At 36.8% G+C, this 24,779-nt stretch overlaps 1 protein-coding gene and 1 long non-coding RNA gene across 4 annotated transcripts in view; one reads left to right on the top strand and one right to left on the bottom strand.

The window, feature by feature from the left end:
• Positions 1 to 11,375, top strand: part of CTNNA2 (catenin alpha 2) — a 1,185,886-nt gene extending 1,174,511 nt beyond the window's left edge. For all 3 annotated transcript variants that reach the window (XM_082425912.1, XM_082425913.1, XM_082425911.1), the window contains one exon: positions 10,193 to 11,375. In XM_082425912.1, the coding sequence (XP_082282038.1) occupies positions 10,193 to 10,480 (288 nt within the window). In that variant the 3' untranslated portion in view covers positions 10,481 to 11,375. The remainder of the gene's footprint in view (positions 1 to 10,192) is intronic.
• The window catches only part of LOC309643308, a 997,346-nt gene that overhangs the window by 769,223 nt on the left and 203,344 nt on the right, over positions 1 to 24,779 (bottom strand). The window lies entirely within an intron of this gene.

The following is a 24,779-nucleotide window of genomic DNA, read 5'->3' as shown; positions in this document are numbered from 1 at the left end:
AAAATATGATTTTAAAAAGACCCTTTTTGGACTCAAATGGTGATTTAAGGAAAGCTGGATCACAGTAATAATAAAAGCTTATGATTTGCTAAGGGCTTCCATGTGCCAGGCATTCAGCTTCAAGGGTATTATTTCATTTAATACTTACTAATCCTAGAAAGTGCTTTTTTTTCACTTTTACTTTAGAGAAAGATAAGATAAAGAGTTTCAGGTAGAGCTAGGTTAAGTAGCTCTCCCAAGATCACATAGCCAGTGATTAGTCCCATCAGGTTTGAACTCAGGTTTTGAGTCCAAAGTCCAAGCTTTTCTTCACTGTAAGAGAGGAAAAGATAGGACAGGATGAAGTAACAGGGAGAGTTGGAAGTGGAGCATGAAATGTAAGAACGCATTGCCAGAGGGGAGACAATGTACAGGACTTGGAAGAATGGGGTGGAAAGAGGGTACTAGAATCCTGAGGGGTAGCAAACACTCCTTGGGGAAGGGGTCTCTTCTGCTGCTCTTTACTCTCTTCATCCAGGACTCAGGTAGCAACAGAGGCTTTGACCAGCTCTTTTCACACACCTGATGAGGAGAGAGTTATGGGCTGGATGGGAGTGTAGCTTCCGCCACATATGAATAATGCCACATGATACAACTGTTAGTGATTGAATGTGGAGAGGAGTGAACGGATGGAGAAAAATAATCCAGGCTTCCAGATTATGCTCCCTTCCCAGGCACAACCCTCCATCAACCAGCACCCAAACCTGTGGTCCTTGACTCTTTGGATCTATTCTTCACTTAGTAGTTGCACGTCGCATCCTGGAGCCTAGGAGCCATTTTGTAACATGTTAAATGGCCTTTATCACTTTTCAACAAATATACCATGACCATGCAAAGTTCAGAATTTCTGAGAGTACTGGGCCCATTGGTGGCTCTTTGATTCATTTTGTGAAGACATATTTCTCTTGGATTCTTGGGCAGTGGCTTGTCTTAAATTTGCCTCCCAGTAATGATAATGCAGAATAGTGTGGGAGAATGAGGGAAATAAAGGGATCAAACGTGGTGATCTTCTGCTAGCTGGCTGCCCCATAGGGAAGGCAAAAAGGAGATTTAGCCCTTTGAAGGTCTGAGCCTTGGATGGTGAAGACATGCTGATTCTCATCATCAGAGATGACAAAATTAACAATCAATGCATGGAATATGTATGTGACATAAAGATTGGCTCCCTGCCCAGGAATATCTTCCAGTTTGTAATATATATATATATATATATATATCCATCCATTGGCACATCTTCTCTTGTTGGATTTATTTCCTGTGCTTCCGTTGTTATGTGAAAACAACCCAGAGAAAACCTCTGGGCCAGGAGATCCTGATGTGTAGGAAAAGGAACAGTATGGGAAGGCAGAAATATAGAAAAGGGAGGTGGGGACTGCCTGGAGGAATAGAGATGCCTGTTCATAACTTTCCAAGGGGTAACACATCCCAATACTCCCATTTCTCCTTGGGATTCCAAGGTTAGCAAAAATGCCTTGTTTGGGGTTGAGCAAAAACTGTTCTACCTTAAATGGTGAGAAAAAAATGGCTCCAAGCCATATTTAAGAAATTTGTTGACTGTAATTAAGCCTTCATGGGAATCCCCAAGGTTTACTTACCTGTAATTGAAAAAATGCAAATGAAGACAGTTAATTAGTGGACTGGCTGACTAAGAAGTACTACTTACCTCAATGAATTAGAAAGGAAAACACAAATATGTCCAGTTGAGAAAGTTACCTGAGAACCAATTGGTAAATTTCTCAGCAACACTGCAGCTTTTTTTTTTTAAAACCTGGTTGAGATTGCAGTGCTTGTCTGCTAAGGCCTTTGCCAAATTCATCTTGAGCCATTACAGACATATTTCCTAACAACTGGCCTTCAGCCTTGGGAGAGCACCAGCTGCCTCCCTGGCAGCACTCAAGGAATCCCTGCAGAAAAAATAACAGACCTTTTCTCCTCCTTTCTGCTGTGATTGAGACACTACTTAAAGTTGTAAAACATTTACTTTTCAAGATCCTGTAATCAAATGGGAACACCCTTGGGATTAAGCCAACGCTTCAAGAGTTAGCCTACAGTATTCTTGCTCTCAGTTATCAAGGATTAGTACATGTTCTAATATTAATAGATTTAATGCAGTTTATTTTTTTGTTTTAATGATCATCACAGCCATACCTGTGATGGTCATTTTCACTTCGGACATCATACTTGTTAGTATATTCAGCTAATTTTTACCCTCTGATTTAAAATCATCCCCAAAATGCTTTGCATTTCTGTTCATACTTATGTCTTCAACTTAATGATTTCATTAATTAGCAACTCATACTGTGGTGTCAGTACAAAGTTCACAATTTGTCCCTTAAGGTTAACTATGGGAAAAAAGATTAAATGCCACATCATTTAAATAAAAAAATACTTGTTTGAGGTCTGATTGGTAGTAACAGAAACAGAAAGTATTAAACAATTTAAATATAGAAGTAGAGATGCAGTAGATGATATATCTGTGTCATAAACTATATCAAGTTGTTTTTGACAACTTTTTCAAAATATGACCTCTTGGAGGAGGGAGGTAAAGAAGTTTCCTTTCTCATGCCACTGAGCAAGGTGCTGTGATTGATTAGTAATGCCTGCCATGGACACCATAAGGGTGAGTGCAAATTGCTGCCCTATGTTCACCACTGTCACTGTCTTAACAAGAAAGAATTCAGCTTTGCTAATTATTTCATTATTGATGTTTGATGAGGAAGAGTGTGTGGACTAGGACACTGAAATGAGGGTTTACCACACCGGAATAATCTTTTTTGTAAGCATGTAAACATCCATGGAGTGGGGAAAGGTGATTAGGCTGAACCTTTTCACCATATCTTTGTTTGATTCAGTTATTTATTACCCTGGACTTGCTAGCATTTTATAGAAGTGTTATTGATATAGACTCTGGAAAAAGTAGGGAGATATTTCAAGGTATTTCAAATGTATCACAGTTTCTAAGGGGATCAAATATCTCTTCAAAGCCTCATGGATTTTTCAAACATGAAATGTTCTTCTTGGCAGATAATAGGCTGCAGTGCTGTGGGTTTCTAACCTCCCATTCATTAACAGCAAAACTGACTTGTAGCAAAGTCTCTTTTTTTTTTTTTTTTTTCTTGCAGGTAATTTGTGACTCCTTTTGGAGAGATAACTGTTTAAATATAAATAAATGGCCAGCTCCAGTAGAGAGATTCCAGTTTTCTCAGGGTATTTACTTTCAATTTATTATCAATTCTTCCAGCACAACTTCCTCCCCTCAAAACACTACCCCAGCCCTGAATATGTATAGTGTAGGCCCATTAAAATATTTCTTATTCTTATATGTTAAACACTAAGTTAGTCCCATTAAAAGATCTTGCACATGGTTAAAATGGACTCTACTCATTTTAGCATTCTCAAAGTCATTAGCACTATCAGTTATTATTTGAGAAAATTAGAATAAAAGAGCCTAGGCCCAAATGGGACTGGGTTACCTCTCCCAGGCACTTCTAAGCTTTTCAAGGTAATCACTCCTTGGCTTTTATATTTCAAAATCACCTTCAAAATGATTTGGTTTATTTTATTCAATTTAGCTTAGCCAGTAGTCCAATGATATTTGCATTATTTTTAAAGCAAGGACGGATTGCTTTGTACTTGGGATTTGCATGAACTACCATTTATGGTTCATTATTTTGTGGTAATAGATAATCAGCTTTTTGGAAATAGATTCATTTCCAGGTTATATTTCTATCTCTACATGCATATTTTAAATGGATTAATGTGGAGCACAGTGAAATCCTAATTCTCTTCTGTAATTATATTCCTGACTCTCACAAATTAACATCCTAGGATGTTCACTATGTCATACGTGGTTAATCCAGTGCATTTCTCACCACCTCTTTCAGATTACTTTGCACTTTTGACAATGGTATGTTTTTCTTTTCTTTGGGGTATAGGGGTGTTTTTTTAAAGCCAGTTAAATCTAAACTGCATTTGCTTTATTGCTGGTTGGCCCCAGGAGGATCACCATTATTACCAAGGGTGTAGGATTGCTAATTACCTAACAGAATCAAAAGTAGTCTTGGCTGTCAAGGGAATAGTTAAGATATTTCTTAATGATGTTATGTCTTAGATTATTAAAAGGATATTGATTTTGATCTTGAAAGTATAATGCAGAGAAAAAATTTAGTAGATTTATTGGACTTTTTGACCTGTGGGAAGAATATGGATTTAATATCTCATTCCACATTCTATTTAGCTCTCTCTGTAGAAACACTAAATAAGAAATGTGAAGGGAAGAAAAAATCAGACATAAATTGACATAAGTTATATACTTACTGTATGCAGAACTGGGAAGGCCAATATAAACAAAACATGGTTTCTTACATCTTGCTCCCTGAATTTCACTCCCAGAATTTCAACTCTTCCTTTGATAACTCACTCTCCCTATGTGTAGCACACACACACCTCACTCAGTATGTCCAAAGTTAAACTCAACAGTTCAGCACTTCAGCTTCCCTCTTATTTCTATCACCTGGGTGAATACATCCATATATACCAAATTGTACTAGCTAGGAATTTCAGAATTGTCCTTCTTCAGCACTCTTAACCATCCAGGCATGAACAACATTCTATTTAACCCATTAGAAAAGTAGTAGAAAAATGGAGGGATAGACTGTAGGGTAGAGAGTAAATGACAATTTGGTATTTCAAGAAATGCAGTTGCACTTTCATTTGAAAGAGTGTGATTTGAGTCATGCAGTCACATTTCTGTCAAATTCTGTTTCTATTGAAACTGAACACTTCTTGGAGTATAATCCCCATGTTAATGAAATAGCATGAAACATAATGACATGGTGTTTCAGAAATCTTCAGATGATCCTGTAAATTTTGAGTCATTGTAAGCACTTTTCACAATTCATAAGGAATTAGGCAGCACAAATATCAATTAATGGAAGAATCACATTTCAGGAAGTCTTCCCTCTAGTATTTCTCTCTACTCAAAACGCAAAATGAGGAAAGTGTAGGGAAAGAGAAATCTGTCTATTAGAAGTTAAGTGAGGTTAAGAAGAAGAGAGTGGTAATAGAGGCAGAAAAAGAGCCAGAAAAACCCTATAGAATTGGCTGTAAAACAGCTCTCCCGCCCTTATTTGCTTTTCATGGACTGTAATAGAACAAGATGTGAGGAAACATCTGTTGCCTTTTTAAAATAGAACTTTGATATTTTAAAAAGAATAGTGACAGAATTAGGAGAAGCCTAATTTCCATGGTTAGGGACAGCAGACACCTATGGAATGGAATAGAGAGAATTAGTCTAGTACAGCTTGATAAATTTGGGGGCTATGGATTCATCTGCCATGCTCGACTCTGGGAAGCATCATAGAGCAATTGTTAGAGCATGGGCTCTGGAGTTAGGCTTCCTGGGTTTAAATATTAGCTTTCCCACTTAACTGAGCATAATAGTATTCCCTGTCTGAGGGCTGAATGTGAGATTGAATGAGAGAAAGGAAACTTGGGAAGCTAGTCCAGAGACTGGCTCATGGTAACATTTGCTAAATGTAGGCTATTATTTTCTTTTTTAATTAAGTAGCCACTTCTCTTAGACTTGATATAAGAATTTAATGGGCTGCCTCATAGGAATAGAAAGCCCCTTGAGCAGGAAAAGATACAAGTCTCTTTCTGTGGATAAGTCTAGACAGTGTATATGCAAGCCAGCTTGAGGAATGGCTGGCTACAGCCCACCTTTGAGACTTATTTAAGCTAGCAAGACCAGACAGATAAAGGCTTAGAACACTAACCAGAGTAGCTGAGCCCCACCTGAGGGTACAACCAGTCATTACTGCTGTATATTGAATGTACTTCAGAGAAACAGAGCAAGTACAAGAAAAATCTGCCGGTATCAGATCCCAGGAACTGCTGCTGTCAAGGTGCATCCAAGCCATGAGACCAGTCAAAAGGCCAGGAAGGATTGCTGGGCAGTAGCACATCCCAAGCCAGGAGATTTAGTTAGAAAGAGTTCAGGCTCTGAGGATGAGACTAAAAATCACAGACCAGGTGAGATGGAAGCTCTCACTAGACTTAGTCATGATGTTTATAGGATGCGCAGACAGAGTTAATAATTGAGATCGGTTCGTTTCGAATGATAGTTAGTCACTGAAAAACAAGACCCCAGAGATTAAATGATGCTTCAGAGAAGTAATGCAATGTAGTGGTTCAGATGTTGGGCTTTGGAGAGAGCGAGTACAGGTCTTAAATCCTACTTTGCCAGTTACTACAGGGACAAGTTATCCTATCTCTCTAAGCTTTCCTTTTCTCATCTTTAAAATGGGGGTAACAGTTTCTACTACAAGGATTTTTGAAACTTGAATCATGAAAATTAATTAAAAGGACTAAGGCAATGCCAAGCACCTAGTAAGTGCTCAAGTAATGTTGGGTATTATTATTATTAGAATTTCATTAACACGTCTTGTTTGAAAATGCCCTAGTTACAGTATACACTACAAAATAGAATACAATTATATGAAATAAGTTTTCTTAAACTTTCCATTTAAAAATATTCTTTCCATGTAGCTTTACTCTTTTTAATGTAATTTCTTTAGGAAGTGAATTTTTAGCAAGATGTGCCACTTGGAAACCAGGTCTCCATGCTATTTTGGACAAGTATAAAGGAGACCCATTTTTAAATAAAACAAATTATGACTGTGCTGAAAATGATCTAAATCATTACAGTGGGTATAGGGCAAATGGTAAAACTTATCCTGGGGAATTCAAGTTTTAAGAAAAAGTCAAATTTTGTATTAATTTTAGATTGGCTTTATTGCCTTGGAGTATATTTGTTCAGGCTTAGCTGGCCCTCACCTCCTCGCTTTACCTTGCCATGAATTCAGTACCTGCCCCACCAGGTGGCTTGAACAAAATCATTGACTTTATAATTTAGAGCTGTCTCACTGTCAACCAATGTGTTAGGTTTATTCATAGGATTCCTGTGTCAGGCTGGGAGAGCAAAGGGGTTCTGAAGAAGAAACAGGCTATCATATTTTTGCAGCAGAATTAGACACCATCTATCTGAAAATGGAATCTGTGGTAAAAATCTCCAAATTATTTGTAATTCTTCTCTTTGGATCCACTGAATTCTCCCAACTCAATTCTCCCAAGATTTGCTTTTCGGGGGACAATTTAAAATACAATAGACATATCTTGCCCTTATCTACTTCTGCTAATTCTGTTGCCCCAAAGCAAATCAACAGAACTGTCCCTGATATAATATCATTCTACTCTCTCTTTACCCATAGCACACAACAGAAGTAACTAAATTTATGACCAAATTTTACTCTTTTTTGAAACCTTATAAACTTTTACAGGGAACTGTCGAGTGGCCAAGGGGTATGGTATCTAGCTCCTAAAGAAACTATGATTGATCTAATCGTCCCAGCATTTTGCTATCTTATCTCTTTTCTTCATTATTTGTACTTCTACCTGGGGGTATAATTGAAAAGATGAAAAAGTGAGATTCAGTTGGATAATTAGCTGTGATGTTACCAAACTTGTGGATGGTGGAAGTCCTGAAATCATTGGTTGAAATAAGCCTTGAGAGAGTCTTTGGGTGTCATTAATCCAGTGGTTCTTAACATTTGGCATGAATCAGAATCCCCTGGATTGCCAGTTTCTTGATTCAGAAATGTGGGGATTGGCCTGAGAGAGTGCATTTCTAACAGGTTCCCAGGTGCTGCTGGTGCTGCTGGTTCAGAGACTGTACTTAGAGAATCACTGGACCAATCTGTGCCTGGCTTCCCTTCTATTATTAATCTAGAATTTGCTTTTCCTTAGCTAACTTTAGAAACTTATGCTGTATAAAGTAACATTATGGGTTAAACAGTTATTTTGGTATATGGACAACTTATACAGTGTAATAGAATTGGTAACATAAGTAGTTACTCTATCCAATTGGCTGATTTAATTTGCAAAGCAATCAATTATATATTCGTTGAGTCATGGCTGTAATCCACAAATCTCAGCTTCCCTATATTATTGTGGCGTCAATGTAATGCTGATTTTTAATAGTGTGTGTGTGTGTATGTGTGGTGAAGTCTCAGTTTTATGGTATTGCAAGAAATTCATACATAGAAAGCTTCTTCCATTGTTTTCTCAAACAATCTGATTTTATGAGCTTTTTTGTGGTAGAATTGAGTTCATTTCTCATAAACTTTTTAAACTCAGAATAATGTTTATTTAGCTTTAATAAAGGATGTGGAACAGATAACAGCCAGAACAACATAATAGAGTCTTTAGATATAACTTCTTTTTTTTTTTTTTTAACATCTGTATTGGAGTAGAATTGCTTTACAATGGTGTGTTAGTTTCTGCTTTATAACAAAGTGAATCAACTATACATATAAATATATCCCCATATCTCCTCTCTCTTGTGTCTCCCTCCCATCCTCCCTATTCCACTCCATAGGTGGTCACAAAACATTGAGCTGATTTCCCTGTGCTATGCGGCTTCTTCCCACTAGCTATCTATTTTACATTTGGTAGTGTATATACATCCATGCCACTCTCCTACTTTGTCCCAGCTTACCCTTCCCCCTCCTCGTGTCCTCAAGTCCATTCTCTATGTCTGCGTCTTTATTCCTGTCCTGCCCCTAGGTTTAGATATAAGTTCTGATGTCCCCAGTCACTGCTTGGGACTTGCTTTGGTCACAAGAAATGACAAGTTAAGTGAAATCAGGTCACATCACATAGTGGAGTCACTGTGTTTGGGGTCACTGGACATAAACACTGTTAATTACTTCATACCCAGAAGGTTGTATGCCTAGTTCCTATTCTCTAATATAGCTACACTGATTACAAGTTATACAATGAACAATCTCAGCAATTAGGAGCGCATTACTTAGGAACATTCTTGGATCCCTCATTTAACTGCAATGGATACATTTCTTTAGTTGATATTACAGGTTTAATGAACAGACTACATTCAGGCATCCCTGAGGCTGGAGTAATATTTGCAGTCCAGCTGTTAATTCTTTCCTTTCACTAGGTGACATGTAGAATCCTGGCTGACAGGTGGTCTGAGAAATGCAGTTTTGAACTTTTCCAGCTTTTGTGGTCCAGGAGTTTGAAACAGATATTGAATGGTCTACTATACAGTCTATAACACACTGCCTAACTGGTTAAAAGCAGAAAAAAGGTGACTTGAAAAATACTTGGTCTTAGAGTCTGGAGATGAACTTCTACACCTACTCTGCTCTAAGTTGTGACTGGTCTTAGCAATTTTAAAGCCATTCTACCCAATAGGGTGGCAGTATGGTAAAGTAGTACAGTCTTTAAGGACCCCATCACTTAAGCTGTATAAACCTGTGAAAATTACTGGACCTCTGCATGCACCAGATCTCTCACCATATAATGGCAATGACAGTTATACCTACGTCACAGGGTTATTGTGAGAGTTAAGTGGGGAAAACAAAGTTCTTAAAATAGCATTTGGCACATGGTAAGAAATCAATATTTCATTAGTGCATGGATAAGGGGGTCTCATTGAATGTTCTTTTACCTACGCAAGCCTGACACAACTGTTGATATTTTATATGAGGTATATTTAAGACCTGGGAATAGTCAGATACTGCAGCACAATAAACACCTAAGTAAAAAGTCAGCGCACCCATGGGCGTATTCCTCTGCTTAGCTGCCTGCATCCCTACCAATCCTGAGCTCAAGATGGAGAAATATCTATAAATAGATAACTTCCACTGGGAGAGCCATAAAACCCCTTATAATATTTTATTCTTTAGTGCCTGCCAAATGCTTTTCAAATAATTGTCATTATTACCAATCAGCCTAATGCAATAACATGAGATGTTCCACTTTGGAAAACTTTTGTTATGTTAGAATTCTTACATGCCAAAAAGAGGGTTTTGTCTTTAGAGGTACTGGGATTTTAGAAAACTGCATATCATCTAGTATCCCCTATTTTTTCTCTTTATTTTGGGATTAGGGCTAGAAGACAGGTGACTGCTTTGTAACCTATTCTCCTTATCATGTAATAATTTGCTCCTTTTTTGTCAATACTGTATACTTGCACAAACACAACATTATTTTAACTGAGAAATTGCACCTCCATCTTCTGAATGTTGTGCTGTGGCTAACCCAAGTATATTTCATTCTTCTTCCACTCCAGCTGGACAGTGCCACATCGCTCATCCAGGCAGCTAAAAATCTGATGAATGCTGTTGTCCTCACGGTGAAAGCATCTTATGTGGCCTCAACAAAATATCAGAAGGTCTATGGGACAGCAGCTGTCAACTCACCTGTTGTGTCTTGGAAGATGAAGGCTCCAGAGAAGAAGCCCCTTGTGAAGAGAGAAAAGCCTGAAGAATTCCAGACGCGAGTTAGACGAGGTTCTCAGAAGAAACACATTTCGCCTGTACAGGCTTTAAGTGAATTCAAAGCAATGGATTCCTTCTAGGACGATAGGCTTTAACAAGAAAGCTTTTTCTTTCTTTTCCTTTTCTATTCTTTTCTTTTTAATTCCATTTTTGTATGTATACCTGCTGACTCATATGCCTCTGGCATGGGGAAATAAGGGAGCAGTGTCTATTTGCATGTAAGATGAGATGTGATCAATACTGCTGATCCATCTGTAGCCCAGGGAGGGGACAGGGTGTTCCTGTCCCAAGGTGGCACAGAGCTGTCCTTTGCAACATTCTCGTAAAATTGGGCAAAGGGTTCACATTGCAATGTTTATGGGAGCGGGAGGGATGGGGAAAATAAACTTAACTCTACAAAAGCAAACTCTAATGCATGCAAGAATCATTAAGTTGGCAGGTATATTAATAAGTGAAAAATCTGGAAGTGTAATGGTAGAACATAAAGCTTGTATTGCTTCTGTTTCAGTGCAAAAATGTACTAGCCAATACGCTTAAGTGTGTGGCCCACAAATTGAGCAATTTAACGTTGACATCATATCAATGATATTATGTGGAGTTTTTACTAAGGGGAAACTAACTCGTCCAGCCTAAAATGTTTCTTTTAATCTGTATTCTGTTCTTTCTCTTCTAGTCGTGCCATTACTAGTGCTCATGTTATCAATTTCTCCCTTTACTGAAAACATAAACATTTATTTAAAGCAATTATAATCCTTCTGGGGGCACTGGAAGCACAATGTGGTGATCATCTTGCTTTTACTTTTTAAAAAATTTGAACTATGATTTTGCTAGAAATAGGAGGCCCAGTGATGGAATCTTAGAGGAATGGAAACAGTGTGTGAAGATTTAGAGGCAAATACATAGGTGTAGCTTGGAGTGCTGGTATCTAATATACCATTGTATCCACTAACTCGAAATAAACACATTTAATCTTGACATCTGAAGAATGCTTTCCTTCTTTGAATGCATGCTTATAAAAGATTAACTCATCTTCTTGAAAACTGATTAAAAATGTTTTGTGTTCATTTTTAGAAATTGGAAGTAAAAGTAGCTAGGTGATATGTAAAGCAAACTCTGGGATATCTTTAAGTCCGGGAGTTGTTTTTTTGTGTGTGTGTTTTCCCATGTGTTTTTATTCACTTTCAAACTGAATCTAAAATGAGAAAGTCATGTGTTAGAATTTTCTCGGCCATGTTTAGCCCTGGGCTAAACTTAAGAAACTTAATGTGTTCTCAGAGAGAAACTGAATCAAAAAAAAAAAAAAAAATTATAGAGAGGTCCATTAATTTCAAAATATTTTATTCATTTAAAAATATTTTTTATATAAACTGTAAAAAAGAGGGTCTCTGTCTCATTACTAAGAAATAGTGGGCTATAGCTTGAGGAGTGAGGAAATAAAAAAACAAATATTCATTTGAGTTCTCGAATCTCCTCCTATTTGAATGATCTCTACAAGTTTGCAAGTTATAGTATGTCTCCAGAAGACCTCTGGTAAAATGTGTGTATTTCTTAGCAATGTGATAACATATTGGGAGACATGGACACCTATGCTTTGTGTCAGCTTAGGTACAAAGTCCCAAAGAGAAGAGATTGAGAAATTGTGGAAGAAGAAACAGTCCAAAATGTTATTTAGAGATGGTTCTGCTCAAATCACTCCTCACCACCACCCCGTGATGAAAACACCACTCAGGCTGAGAATGATCTACGTATGGAGGAGCCACAATAAAAGCTGTAGAGTGATTTTCAACACTAATCATTAAACCACTATTTCAACTACCTTGCTCCCTTAATTTTCGTAAACACTGAGAAAGGCAACTATTGACATTGTCACAACTATTTATGGAATGCGTCCTCTGAGCCAGGTCCTAAGTTGAGCACACCACTGTGTGCACTTATTGGCAACATTGCATAACTCTCTGGGTTTATACATTCTGTGATTTAATGGGTTGAAAGTATTCTTCAGACTAGCCAAGAAACTTTTAAAATTCAAAGGCTTCTTGGCAAATCCTGAAAAATAGTCAGCAGGCATCAGAGGAGCATCTAGAGAATGTCATTGATTTTGCCCTTAAATTTGAGTTAAATGTTTTAATACATGAGTGTGAGCAATGTTTTATGTGTGTGGTTTCTAGAAATCAGTCCTTAATTTTATTTTTTTTACTAAAACTTACTGAATAAAAGTCATCACTGCCCATCGTTTCTCTTGTGATCAAGGAGAATAATAACTATTCAGATACATAATTAAATATAAACACTGTGCTGAGAGCACTCCAGCAATAAAAAAGCTTAGCGTTTGTTTCCTGGCCTCGAGAAAATACAGTCTAGCTGGGAACATAGGATACAGATGGAAAAAAGATAAGTAAATATGTTGTGAAATCATGTTCAATGTGCCAAATGAATAAGGTAAAAAAATGACTACTGTGTAGGACAAAAATTGTCAGAACACATTGGGAACTAAGGTATTTGGGGAAGGATTAATGGAAGAGATAGGATTTGGAAATGAGGAAACAATAATTAAATATATTCTACATGAATGAAATGTATAAATTAATACATTTGGTAAGGGGAATGACTGGGGTGAGTATTCAATGAAAAAAGAACAGCATACTTTAAGGTCTGAAAACAAGTGCTGTCACAGGAAACATAATGCGGATTAGGGGAAAATAAATGAGGAAATGTAGTATGAGGCTAGACTAAGGTGGGTCATGAAGGAGTGTGACCACTATCAATAGGAAATGTGAAGTTTTTAAGTGGAATGGTGACAGAAGCAAGCAGTTCCTACATAAGATGAAACTGATAATCTATGAGGAGGTGAGACCTGAAAGGGGCTAATATTAGTTAAAAGGGACATATGTGATAGAAATGTAAGAAAAAAATACAGTTACTCCTTGAATAACTAGATGTGGAGTAAGAATGATTAAAGTACTATATAATTCATTCAGGGAGACTAAAGAGTCAGAAAACTGAGAAATATCTACAATATAGTACATGAACATGGGCTAGAACAAACCAAATATATGGTATATTTGAGAAGACAGGGAATAGGTAATTAATCCCAAGCAAATGGAGTTACATGGGGTATTTCCTACAAAAGTAGCACCTTGGAATAATGGATGATGAATATTCCTGATGGGTGGAAACTAAATAAATCTCAACTTCCTTTGTGCTAGGATTGATGGTTCAAAAGACAAAATCTTTATATTATCTAAGGACCTAAAATATCCAGGGAAACATAGGTTACCTTTAGAAGATCTCTAGTTTTTCCTCCACTAAGTGTTGAAGAATGTGAAGCCAATTTGAATTTTAGAAGTCAACTTTTGTAATCAGTTGGATCATGGCTTAGCTCATGGATAAACTGGATATATGTGTCATTATGACGGCATCGTCATTTTTGAGCATCAATTACATGTAGGGCACCTTTCAGACACTAGAAGTATAAAGATCTATAAAATATTGTGTACAGCTGAATTAAGAAAAATAAGCCTTCAAAATATTGTGATTTGATAAATTGTAGTCACTAAATTTGCTGGTAGTAGATAATAAGTCATTTGATCTCTGTTGCTGTGTCATTGCCTACTAACCAAATCAAAGAGGTCAGTACTTACTCTTCACTTGAAAATTGTGGAATTTTTAAAGGTAATGAAAGGAAGTGAATTAACTACAGAAGGCCGCTAATGATTTTTTTTTAACGCTAGTGCCAAGAAGTGCCAGCGGCAAGTGGTGGACTAGGAAGCTCCAGGCCCTTGTTCATCCATGGAAACACAAAGTAAACAACAAAACACCAACTGAAGTAGCTTTGTAGGAACTATAGAAACCAGTTACAGATTTGTAGTAGCCAAACAAATGTTTAACCAAGATAAAGTCACACTTATTATGGAAGGAAATTTGTGGGTATCTTTGCTCACCCATATCTTGCCTCTTCCCTGGCAAAGCATGAGGAAGAAGCTGTCCAATTTCTGGTTCCTCCCATGCAATGGAAAAAAAGAGTCAAATTTGTTTGCATTGTTCTGGCTTGTCTGCAACTTCCTAAGTGATTGGTTTCTGTTTTGTCTAATAAGGAGCTATGGTGGAAATGGTAGCATAGTTTGGATATCAGGTTGGAGCCCACTGAAAACAGTGGCAGTCATCATGGCATCTAAGAGCTGTAGGGGGGCTACAAACCTGTGAGCTATTGGGGGCAAGAAATTATGGGCAGAGGAATACAATAGAGCATTTAAGACTCCGAGAAGAAGCAGAGCTGAGACTGTTAGGGAATATAAGACATTTAAAGGAAACCATACAACTGGGGATATTGGGTGGGAAAAGCATGCACACATGCCCAGGGAACAGGCATGCTCAGAAAGGCCTGAAAAGACTATAAGCATTTATGCTAGGTTGATTAGTGAAGACCTTTCCCTTCACAGAGCCAGTCTGTAAAGACTGGCAGAGGTGACTGTTTTTTCAAATGCCCAACTATATGTTGTCTACAAGTGACTCGCATCAGATCTAAAGAAACATATAAGTTGAAAGTGGAAGGATGGGAAAAATAGTCCATGCAAATAATAACCAAAGGAAGGCAAGAGTGGCTATCCTAATACCAGACACATAGATGGATGGAACAGAATAGAAAACCCAGAAATAAACCCACACACTTAGGGTCATTAATCTGTGACAAAGGAGGCAAGATTATACAATGGAGAAAAGACAATCTCTTCAGTAAATTGTGCTGGGAAAACTGGATAGCTACATGTAAAAGAATGAGATTAGAACTTGTCCCACCCCATATATAAAAATAAATTCAAAATGGATTAAAGACCTAAATGTAAGACCTAAAACCAAAAACATCCTAGAAGAGAACATAGGCAGAACACTCTTTGGCATAAATAATAGCAATATTTTTTGGATCTGTCTCCTAAGACAAGAGAAACAAAAACAAAAATAAACAAATGGGACCTAAACTTAAAAGCTTTTGCACAGCAAAGAAATCATTGACAAAACAAAAGACAACCTGCTGAATGGGAGAAAATGTTTGCAAATGATATGATCAATAAAGAATTAATATAAAAACTTATAAATAGCTTATATAAGTCAATATCAAAAAAAAAGAACCCAATTAAAATGTGCAGAAGACCTGAATAGACATTTTTCAAAAGAAGATACACAGATGGCCAACATGCACATGAAAAAATGCTCAACATTGCTAATCATCAGAGAAATGTAAATCAAATTACAATAAGATATCACCTTACACCTGTCAAAATGGCTACCATCAAAATGTCTAAAAATAGCAAGTGTTGGTGAGTATGTGGAGAAAAGGTAACCCTAGCATACTGTTGGTAGGATTATAAAATGGTGCAGCCACTATGGAGAACAGTATGGAGTTTCCTCAAAAACCTAAAAATAGAACTACTGTATGATCCAACAATTCCATTCCTGGGTATATATCCAAAGTAAATGAATGCAGTAATTCAAAAATATACATTTACCCCAATGTTCATAGTAGCATTACTTACAATAGCCAAAATATGGAAGTAAGTGAAGTCTCCATCAACAAATAAATGGATAAAGAAAAAAAAAATATATATATATACACACACACACACACACAATGGAATATTACTCAACCATAAAAAGTATGAAATCCTGCCATTTGCAACAACATGGGTGGACCTAAAGAGTATTATGCTTCATGAAATAAGACAGAGAAAGACACATACTCTATTTTAACACTTATATGCGGAATTGAAAAAATAAAATGAATGACTATATTAAAACAGAAATAGACTAACAGATATAGAGAACAAACTCATGGTTACAAGTTGGGAGAGGAAAGGGGGGATAAATGAGATACAGGTATGGGATTAAGAGACACAAACTACTATGTACACAATAAATAAGCAACAAGGATATATTGTACAGCACAGGGAAGTATAACCATTATTTTGTAATAACTTTAAATGGCATATAACCTATAAAAATATTAGATCACTAAGTTGTACATCAGAAACTAATAGAATATTCTTAATCAACTATACTTCAATATAAAAAGGTGTACTAGAACAACTATACCCCAATATATTGAATAACCTAGATGAAATGGATAAGGTCCTAAAAACACACAACCTAAGAATACTGAAGCATGAAGAAATTGAAAATTTGAACAGACCCATAACCAATAAGGATATTGAATCAGTAATCAAAAACATTCCAACAAAGAAAAGCCCAAGGGCAGATGGCTTCACTGGTGAATTCTACCAAATATCTAAAGAAAAATTAACACCAATCCTCCTCAAACTCTTCCAAAAAAATTGAAAAAATGGGAACACTTCTGTACTCATTCTATGGGGCCAGAATAACACTGATACTAAAGCCAGACAAAGGTACTACAAGAAAAAATCTACAGACCAGTATCACTGATGAATATTGATGCAAAAACCATCCACAGAATTCTAGCAAACAGAATTTAACAGCACATTAAAAGGATTACATACCATGACCAAGTGGGATTTATTCCAGGTCTGCAAGGATGTTTCAACATACAAAAATCAATCAATGTGATACACCGCATTAACAGACTGAAGTTAAAAAAACACATGATTATCTAAATTGATTAAGAAACAGTATTTAACAAAATTCAATATTCTCATGATAAAAACACTGAACAAACTAGGAATAGAAGGAAATTACCTCAAAATATTAAACAACGTAGGTGAAAAACCCACAGTTAACATCTTATCAACGGTGAAAAAGTGAAAAATTCTCCTGTAAGGAAGAAGACAAAGATGCCAGATTTTACCTTTTTTCTACAACATAGTATTTGAAGTCTTAGCAAGAGCAATTAGACAAGAAGAATAAATAAAAAGCATCCAAATTGGAAATGAAGAAGTCACATATTTTCTCTGAGTGCAATTGAAATATTCTTTTTTTTTAAAAAACATCTTTATTGGAGTATAATTGCTTTACAATGGTGTGTTAGTTTCTGCTTTATAACAAAGTGAATCAGTTATACATACACATATGTCCCCATGTCTCTTCCCTCTTGCATCTCCCTCCCTCCCACTCTCCCTATCCCACCCCTCCAGGCAGTCACAAAGCACAGAGCTGATCTCCCTGTGCTATGTGGCTGCTTCACACTAGCTATCTATTTTACGTTTGGTAGTGTATAAATGTCCATGCCACTCTCTCACTTTGTCCCAGCTTAACCTTCTCCCTCCCCATATCCTTAAGTCCATTCTCTACTAGGTCTGTGTCTTTATTCCTATCTTTCCCCTAGTTTCTTTGTGACCTTTTTTTTTTTTTTTTTTAGATTCCATATATATGTGTTAGCATACGGTATTTGTTTTTCTCTTTCTGACTTACTTCACTCTGTATGGCAGACTCTAGGTCCATCCACCTCACTAAAAATAATTTCGTTTCCTTTTATGGCTGAGTAATATTTCATTGTATATATGTGCCACATCTTCTTTACCCATTCATCTGTTGGTGGACACTTAATTTGCTTCAATGTCCTGGCTATTGTAAATAGAGCTGCAATGAACATTGTGGTACATGACTCTTTTTGAATTATGGTTTTCTCAGGGTATATGTCCAGTAGTGGGATTGCTGCGTCATTTGGTAGTCCTATTTTTAGTTTTTTAAGTAACCTCCATACTGCTCTCCATAGTGGCTGTATCAATTTACATTCCCACCAACAGTGCAAGAGGATTCCCTTTTCTCCACATCCTCTCCAGCATTTATTGTTTGTAGATTTTTTTGAGGATGGCCATTCTGACCTGTGTGAGGTGACATCTCATTGTAGTTTTGATTTGCATTTCTCTAATGATTAATGATGTTGAGCATTCTTTCATGTGTTTGTTGGCAATCTGTATATCTTCTTTGGAGAAATGTCTATTTAGGTCTTCTGCCCATTTTTGGATTGGGTTGTTTGTTTTTTTGATATTGAGCTGCATGAGCTGCTGGCAAATTTTGGAAATTAATCCTTTGTCAGTTGCTTCATTTGCAAATATTTTCTCCCATTCTGAGGGTTGTCTTTTGGGCTTGTTTATGGTTTCCTTTGCTGTGCAAAAGCTTTTAAGTTTCATTAGGTCCCATTTGTTTACTTTTGTTTTTTTTCCATTTCTCTAGGAGGTGGGTCAAAAAGGATTTTGCTGTGATTTATGTCATAGAGTGTTCTTCCTATGTTTTCCTCTAAGAGTTTGATAGTGTCTGGCCTTACATTTAGGTCTTTAATCCATTTGGAGTTTATTTTTGCGTATGGTGTTAGGGAGTGTTCTAATTTCATTCTTTTACATGTAGCTGTCCAGTTTTCCCAGCACCATTTATTGAAGAGGCTGTCTTTTCTCCACTGTGTATTCTTGCCTCCTTTGTCAAAGATAAGGTGACCATATGTGCGTGGGTTTATCTCTGGGCTTTCTATCCTGTTCCATTGATCTGTATTTCTGTTTTTGTGCCAGTACCATACTGTCTTGATTACTGTAGCTTTGTAGTATAGTCTGAAGTCTGGGAGCCTGATTCCTCCAGCTCCGTTTTTCTTTCTCAAGTTTGCTTTGGCTATTTGGGGTCTTTTGTGTTTCCATACAAATTGTGAAATTTTTTGTACTAGTTCTGTGAAAAATGCCAGTGGTAGTTTGATAGGGATTGCACTGAATCTGTAGATTGCTTTGGGTAGTATAGTCATTTTCATAATGTTGATTCTTATATACAGAAAATCCTAAATATTCCCCCTTAACATTTAAAACTAGTGCATAAATTCAGCCAATTTGCTGGATACAAAATCAACATATAAAAGTTTGTTGCTTTTCTACATGCTAGCAATGAACAATCAAAAAAAAAATTTAAGAAACAATCCCATTTACAGTAGCAGCAAGAAGAAAAAAGGAATAAGCTTAACCAAGGAAACAAAACACATGTACACTGAAAACTACAAAACACTGAAAGAAATTGAAGACATAAATAAATGGAAATACATCCAGTGTTCATAGATTAGAGGAATTAATATTGTTAAGATGTTGATATTACCTATCTACAGATTCAAAGCAAACCCTGTCAAAATCTCAATAGCTTATTTGCAGGAATAGAAAAATCCGCCCTCAAATTCACATAGAATCTAAAAGGACCCTCGAGTAACCAAAACAATCTTGAAAAAAACACAGTTGGAAGCATCATAATCCCTGATTTGAAAATTTATTACAAAGCTACAGTAATCAAAACATTGTGGTGTTGCCATAAAGACAAACATATAAACAGTGGAACAGAGTAGAGAGTTCAGAAAAAAAAAAGTAAAACAAAAACCCTTACACATAAAGTTAAATGATTTTCAACCAGGGTGCCAAAACCATTAAATGGGAGAGAACAATTTTTTTCAACAAACAATCCTGGGAAAAATGAATATCCACATGCAAAATAAATAGTTGGGACTCTTATATTACACCATATACAAAAATTAACTGAAAATGGATCAAAGACCTTAACATAAAAGCTAAACTGTAAACATCTTACTAGATATGGGAAAATCTTCAGAATATCAGATTTTACAAGGACTTCTTGGATATGACACCAAGAGCACAGGCAACAACAAAAAAGCAGATAAATTGAACTTCAGAAAAAAATTATCTTTGTGCATCAAAGGATACAATCAAAAGAGTGATAAAAAGGCAACCCACAGAATGGGAGCAAATATTTGCAAATTTTATATATGATAAATGGTCTATATCCATGATATATAAAAAGTCCTACAACTCAACACTAAAAATCAATCAATCTGATTTTTAAAATGGGCAAAATACTTAGACATTTCTCCAAAGAAGATATACAATGGCCAATAAGCACATGAAAAGATGTTCAAATGGGGAAATGCAAATCAAAACCACGGTGAGATATCATCTCACATTTTTTAAGATGGCTACTATCAAAAAGGAAAAACAAGTGTTGGTAAGGATGTGGAAAAATTGGAAACCTTATGTTTGCCGGTGGCAATGTAAAATGTTGCAGTTACTAAGCAAAACAGTATGATGGTTCCTCAAAAACTGAAACACAAAATTACCATATGATCCAGCAATTCCACTTCTGGGTATACACGCAAAATAACTGAAGGCAAGGTCTCAAAGAGATATCTGTACTCCCATGTTCATCACAGCATTATTCGCAATAGCCCAAAATTTGAAATAATCCAAGTGTCCACTGACAGATGAATAAACAAAATGTGGCATATCCGTACAATGGAATATTATTCTGCCTTAGAAAGAAATGAAATTCTTTCACATGTTACAAGATGGATGAACCTTGAACATCTATGCTAAGCGAAATAAGCCAGTTACACAAGACAAGTACTATATAATTCCACTGATATGAGGTATACGGACAGTGTAGTCAACTTTAAAGAGATGGAGAGGAGAATGGTGGTTGCCAGGGGTTTGAGGAGTGGTGGAGTGGGAAGTTATTGTTTAGTGAATATAGAATTTCAGTTTAACAACATGGAAAGAATTCTGGAGAAGGATGATGGTGATGGTTGCACAACAATGTGAATGTACTTGTTACATGAATTTTATATTTAAAAATTAAGATAATAAAATTTACGCTATATTGTATTTTACCACAATTTAAAATAATAAAAAAAAATAGTACTAGGGCTTCTGATACTCTTAGCAATGCCAAATATTTGAGGTCTTATACCTTCTCTCATAAGAGCCATTTCTGATCTCTGGTTTGGATTCATGCCTATCAAATTAGGTCAGTAATATGCAGAACACTAGAAGGTTTAAATCTGTATTTTAAAAATTGTTCACAATTTTTCACTGAGGTAAAAAGCAAAACTGTTTATTCTGGTACTTATGGAAGGGTGCACGTCAAAGAAATACTGGCCTGAGCAAAACCTCATAAATTTGGGGAAGGATTAGGAAGTGAAGGTCATTTCAGGGTAATTACCTATAGCTTTTTTCTGGTGAATGAGAATATTATGGAAGATCTAAATTGAATTTATTGCCTTTATTGTCTAAATTGAATTACATTCAGAGCCAGGGGTAAAGATCAGGCAGGAGCTAGAACACACACACAAAATATTTTACCAAATCAAGCTTAAATCAAAATTTTCAATAAGGTATCCAGTTAATTATTTGAAGACCTGGAGACGGTCTGACTTATAAACAGAATGAGGTTGAGAAGTGTAACTGCACTGAGCATTTGTAGCATGAAATAACAGACTGAAAGTTCTGGATCAGAGACTGTCTTAGTTTGGAGTACCCTGAAAACAGAACCTTAAGACAAGGAATTGGATGCAGATAATTTATTTGGGTGTTAATCCCAAGAATTAGTATTGAGGAAGCAGGAATACTATAATAGGATCAGGGAAGGAGAAAAATCCAACATAAAGTGCTTTCTCATTGTCACTCACGTGGGTAGAGGGGCTCAGTTCTGCTGATACGTCCTGCACAGCATTCTTACTTGAACCTATTGATCTTCCATGAGTCAAGGGAAAGCTGTGTGTGCTTGATACAGGACTCTATCAGCATAAAGGGACTATGAACTCATAAAGAGCTCCAGAGTTGTGGATAAACCAGAATTGCCAAGAAGATGTGAATATGAGCACTAGAGATTTTACCACAGTCCAAACCTTGCACTGCTTAGATAAAGTTATGATTCTTAAGTAGCTCCCATCACCAACTCTTTGAGACGATAGTTAGCCAAAATATCTATGAAAGATTTAACATAACCAGTAGCTACAATCTCAGCCCCTACAACTGTTTTCAAGTTTATAATTGACATTCACCATCTGTTCCACTTCCAGTGTATGGCACAGATCTTCAAGCCTGAAGGGGCTCAGCCCTGACAGCCTTTATAAGTCATGGTTGCTTCAATTGCCCATTCATGTCATCTCCAGGCATGGATGAACCAACAGATACCAAAAGAAATTTCTTGAGTTTATGCATATGCCTCCGTATTCCCAGTATGTAGCAGGAATCCTAGCTCCTAATGATAATCAGGTTAGTTGAGAACCTCTTTCTTTGCCTTCTGTTCAACCAGCATAAAGATCCCAAAGTGATTACGTGGGAGTTAGTTGTAGCTACTGGCTCAGTGGAAACATTCCTGTGCCACTGGTAAAAACTTGCTCTCATGGGAATTAGAACTTTGAATCCAGCAGAGCCTAAGATCAGGGGGATGAGAAATACAAATTCAGAATTGGGCTGTAGTATGGCCTCAGTAATTTTTTGCTCACACCAATGTATCAAACAGATCAATTTGTAAACCAGGTACAAATGTATTTCCTCCTCCATGGTGAATTTCTCCATGAGGCCAATGGTATGAGTTGAGGAAGAGGTGAGGTAAGCAGAGGTAGGTGCTGTGGGCATGGTGCCTTGCCTGTATTCTCTAGTTCTACCATGCCTAAGCCCACTTGAATCATTTTCATTGTACACTGGATTGCTGCTGCATCCTGCTGATGCTAAGATTTAGTGCACAAGACATACTCATTTTGTGATTAGCAGTTCTGGTAAATCCTTCGGTTCCTACTGGTGCCCAGTAACTTACCAGGAACAACTTTTGGAATGGGAAGTTGGTTTTTGATACAGAAGGCATGATGTTGCTCTAGAACATTAGGAGTCTCTACTGAAACTCTCCAGTTTGGACTTGCCAATGACTCCACCAATCATCCATATCTGCTATAGATTCTTTATTACTATGACATTTGATAATGGCAGAGAAATTTTTGTCACAGCCTTGACCGGTTGTGGAGCCTTCTCTTGGATCCTGCTTGAAATTGGGAGTCTCCTGAGTCACCAGTCAAATAGGTCTGCACATTATTCCTAAATGGAGTACATGCTGCCTTCGAAATTTCAAGATGCCTACTGAACACTGCATCTTTCTTAGTGTCAAGGGATACCCTAAGAGGGGATGTTCTGGCATGCTCAGACCACTGATCTTCTAAACCCTTCACCAATAAGGCTCTCTTATGAATATTTGTAGGATTTAATCTCACAATTTCTGACACTCAAGTTTTATTAGGGCATCATAAGTAGCTGTCATTTTGTATTTACCAGGTCATGGTATGATTAAGGGTTATGTTCTGTAGATGTCAAACAATTAATGTCACTCTAGGTTATATTTTCTCAGAGATTAAGACATTGATTATAATCCTAATATGAGTAAATATATACTGCCATTATCCAAACATAAATGCAAGTTGCCCTTTATTCTCTTTATTAATTGAGATTGAAAATAATTTTATGTTCAGATCAATAGCCTCAGATCATGTGTCAGAGATTCTGGTAATCTTATTCAATAAAGCTGGAACATCCAACTTGGGCTTTTTCAGGGAACATAATAATTAACAGAGTAGAGATAGGATATCTCCATTCAATGACTTCCTCTATATCTTTTAAGTCTTGGAGGGTTAATCTAAGTTTAATAATTCCGCTTGGGTTGTGATATTGCTTCTGACTTACTATCATGGATTGAGGAGCAGTTTCAGGGATTTCACTTGGTCATTTCTACCTTAATGACCTCTACCCCACAGGTTAGAGAACCAATGTGATCATGGCTTCTACCAGCTACTAAAAATATGGATCCCGATTGTGCACTAAAGGACCAGGGAAACAACTATGGTGTTCTATATGCCCACTGGATATACTGTAAAACTTGAGCTAGAACTCCTTGTCTTCTCCTGCCTTCATAAGTCTCCACCATAGCCAGGATGGGAATGGGGATGGGAGCATGATGGGATATGAGTCCCTGGGTATCAGTTTCAGTTCAATAGCTCATATATTTCTGCTTGCTAGTGTATACCTCCATTAGGGTTTCTCCTCAAGTGGATCCTGCTCCTGGGACTAAAAACTGACTCCATTTATAAAATGTATGAAGGCTTATGTTTTTCCATTAATCTCCGGTTCACCTATTCTTAATATTGTTGAGTATGTAAGTCAAAAAATATCTTTGTTTCCTACTCATCTATCTTGTCTCTAGTAACACATTATTTGTTAGACATTGCCTCAGATCCCTGTAGTTGGGGCTCCCTATTTACCATCCTAGTTGCTCATTACCGTAATTGTATTCATCTTATCTCTGGTGGTTATGTGCTCCCACCTGGCTTGTGCCATTCTGGAAAGCTATCATCCCCACTGATACATAGAAGCATTTCCTACTATCAGAGCTGGCCTACAGAGTATAGTTATCACTGAGATAATCAAAGATGTTGGTATTCCCCACTCCATCACCTCCTTTTATTTCTTTAGGTAATATAATGTCGACAGTGTTCAACTCCATTATACCAGAAAAAAACCCTCAGTATCCTTCTTAGAATTGTGCACCAGAAGGACAGCAGACTGGAACATAATCCAGGTACAATAACTGTCCCACACTCCTGGGCTGAGCTTT

The sequence above is a fragment of the Balaenoptera physalus genome, assembly GCF_965194825.1.
Source record: "Balaenoptera physalus genome assembly, chromosome: 15".
NCBI lineage: Eukaryota > Metazoa > Chordata > Mammalia > Artiodactyla > Balaenopteridae > Balaenoptera > Balaenoptera physalus.
Note: the sequence above shows the minus strand (reverse complement) of the source record. Positions and strands in the feature narration are given on the sequence as shown.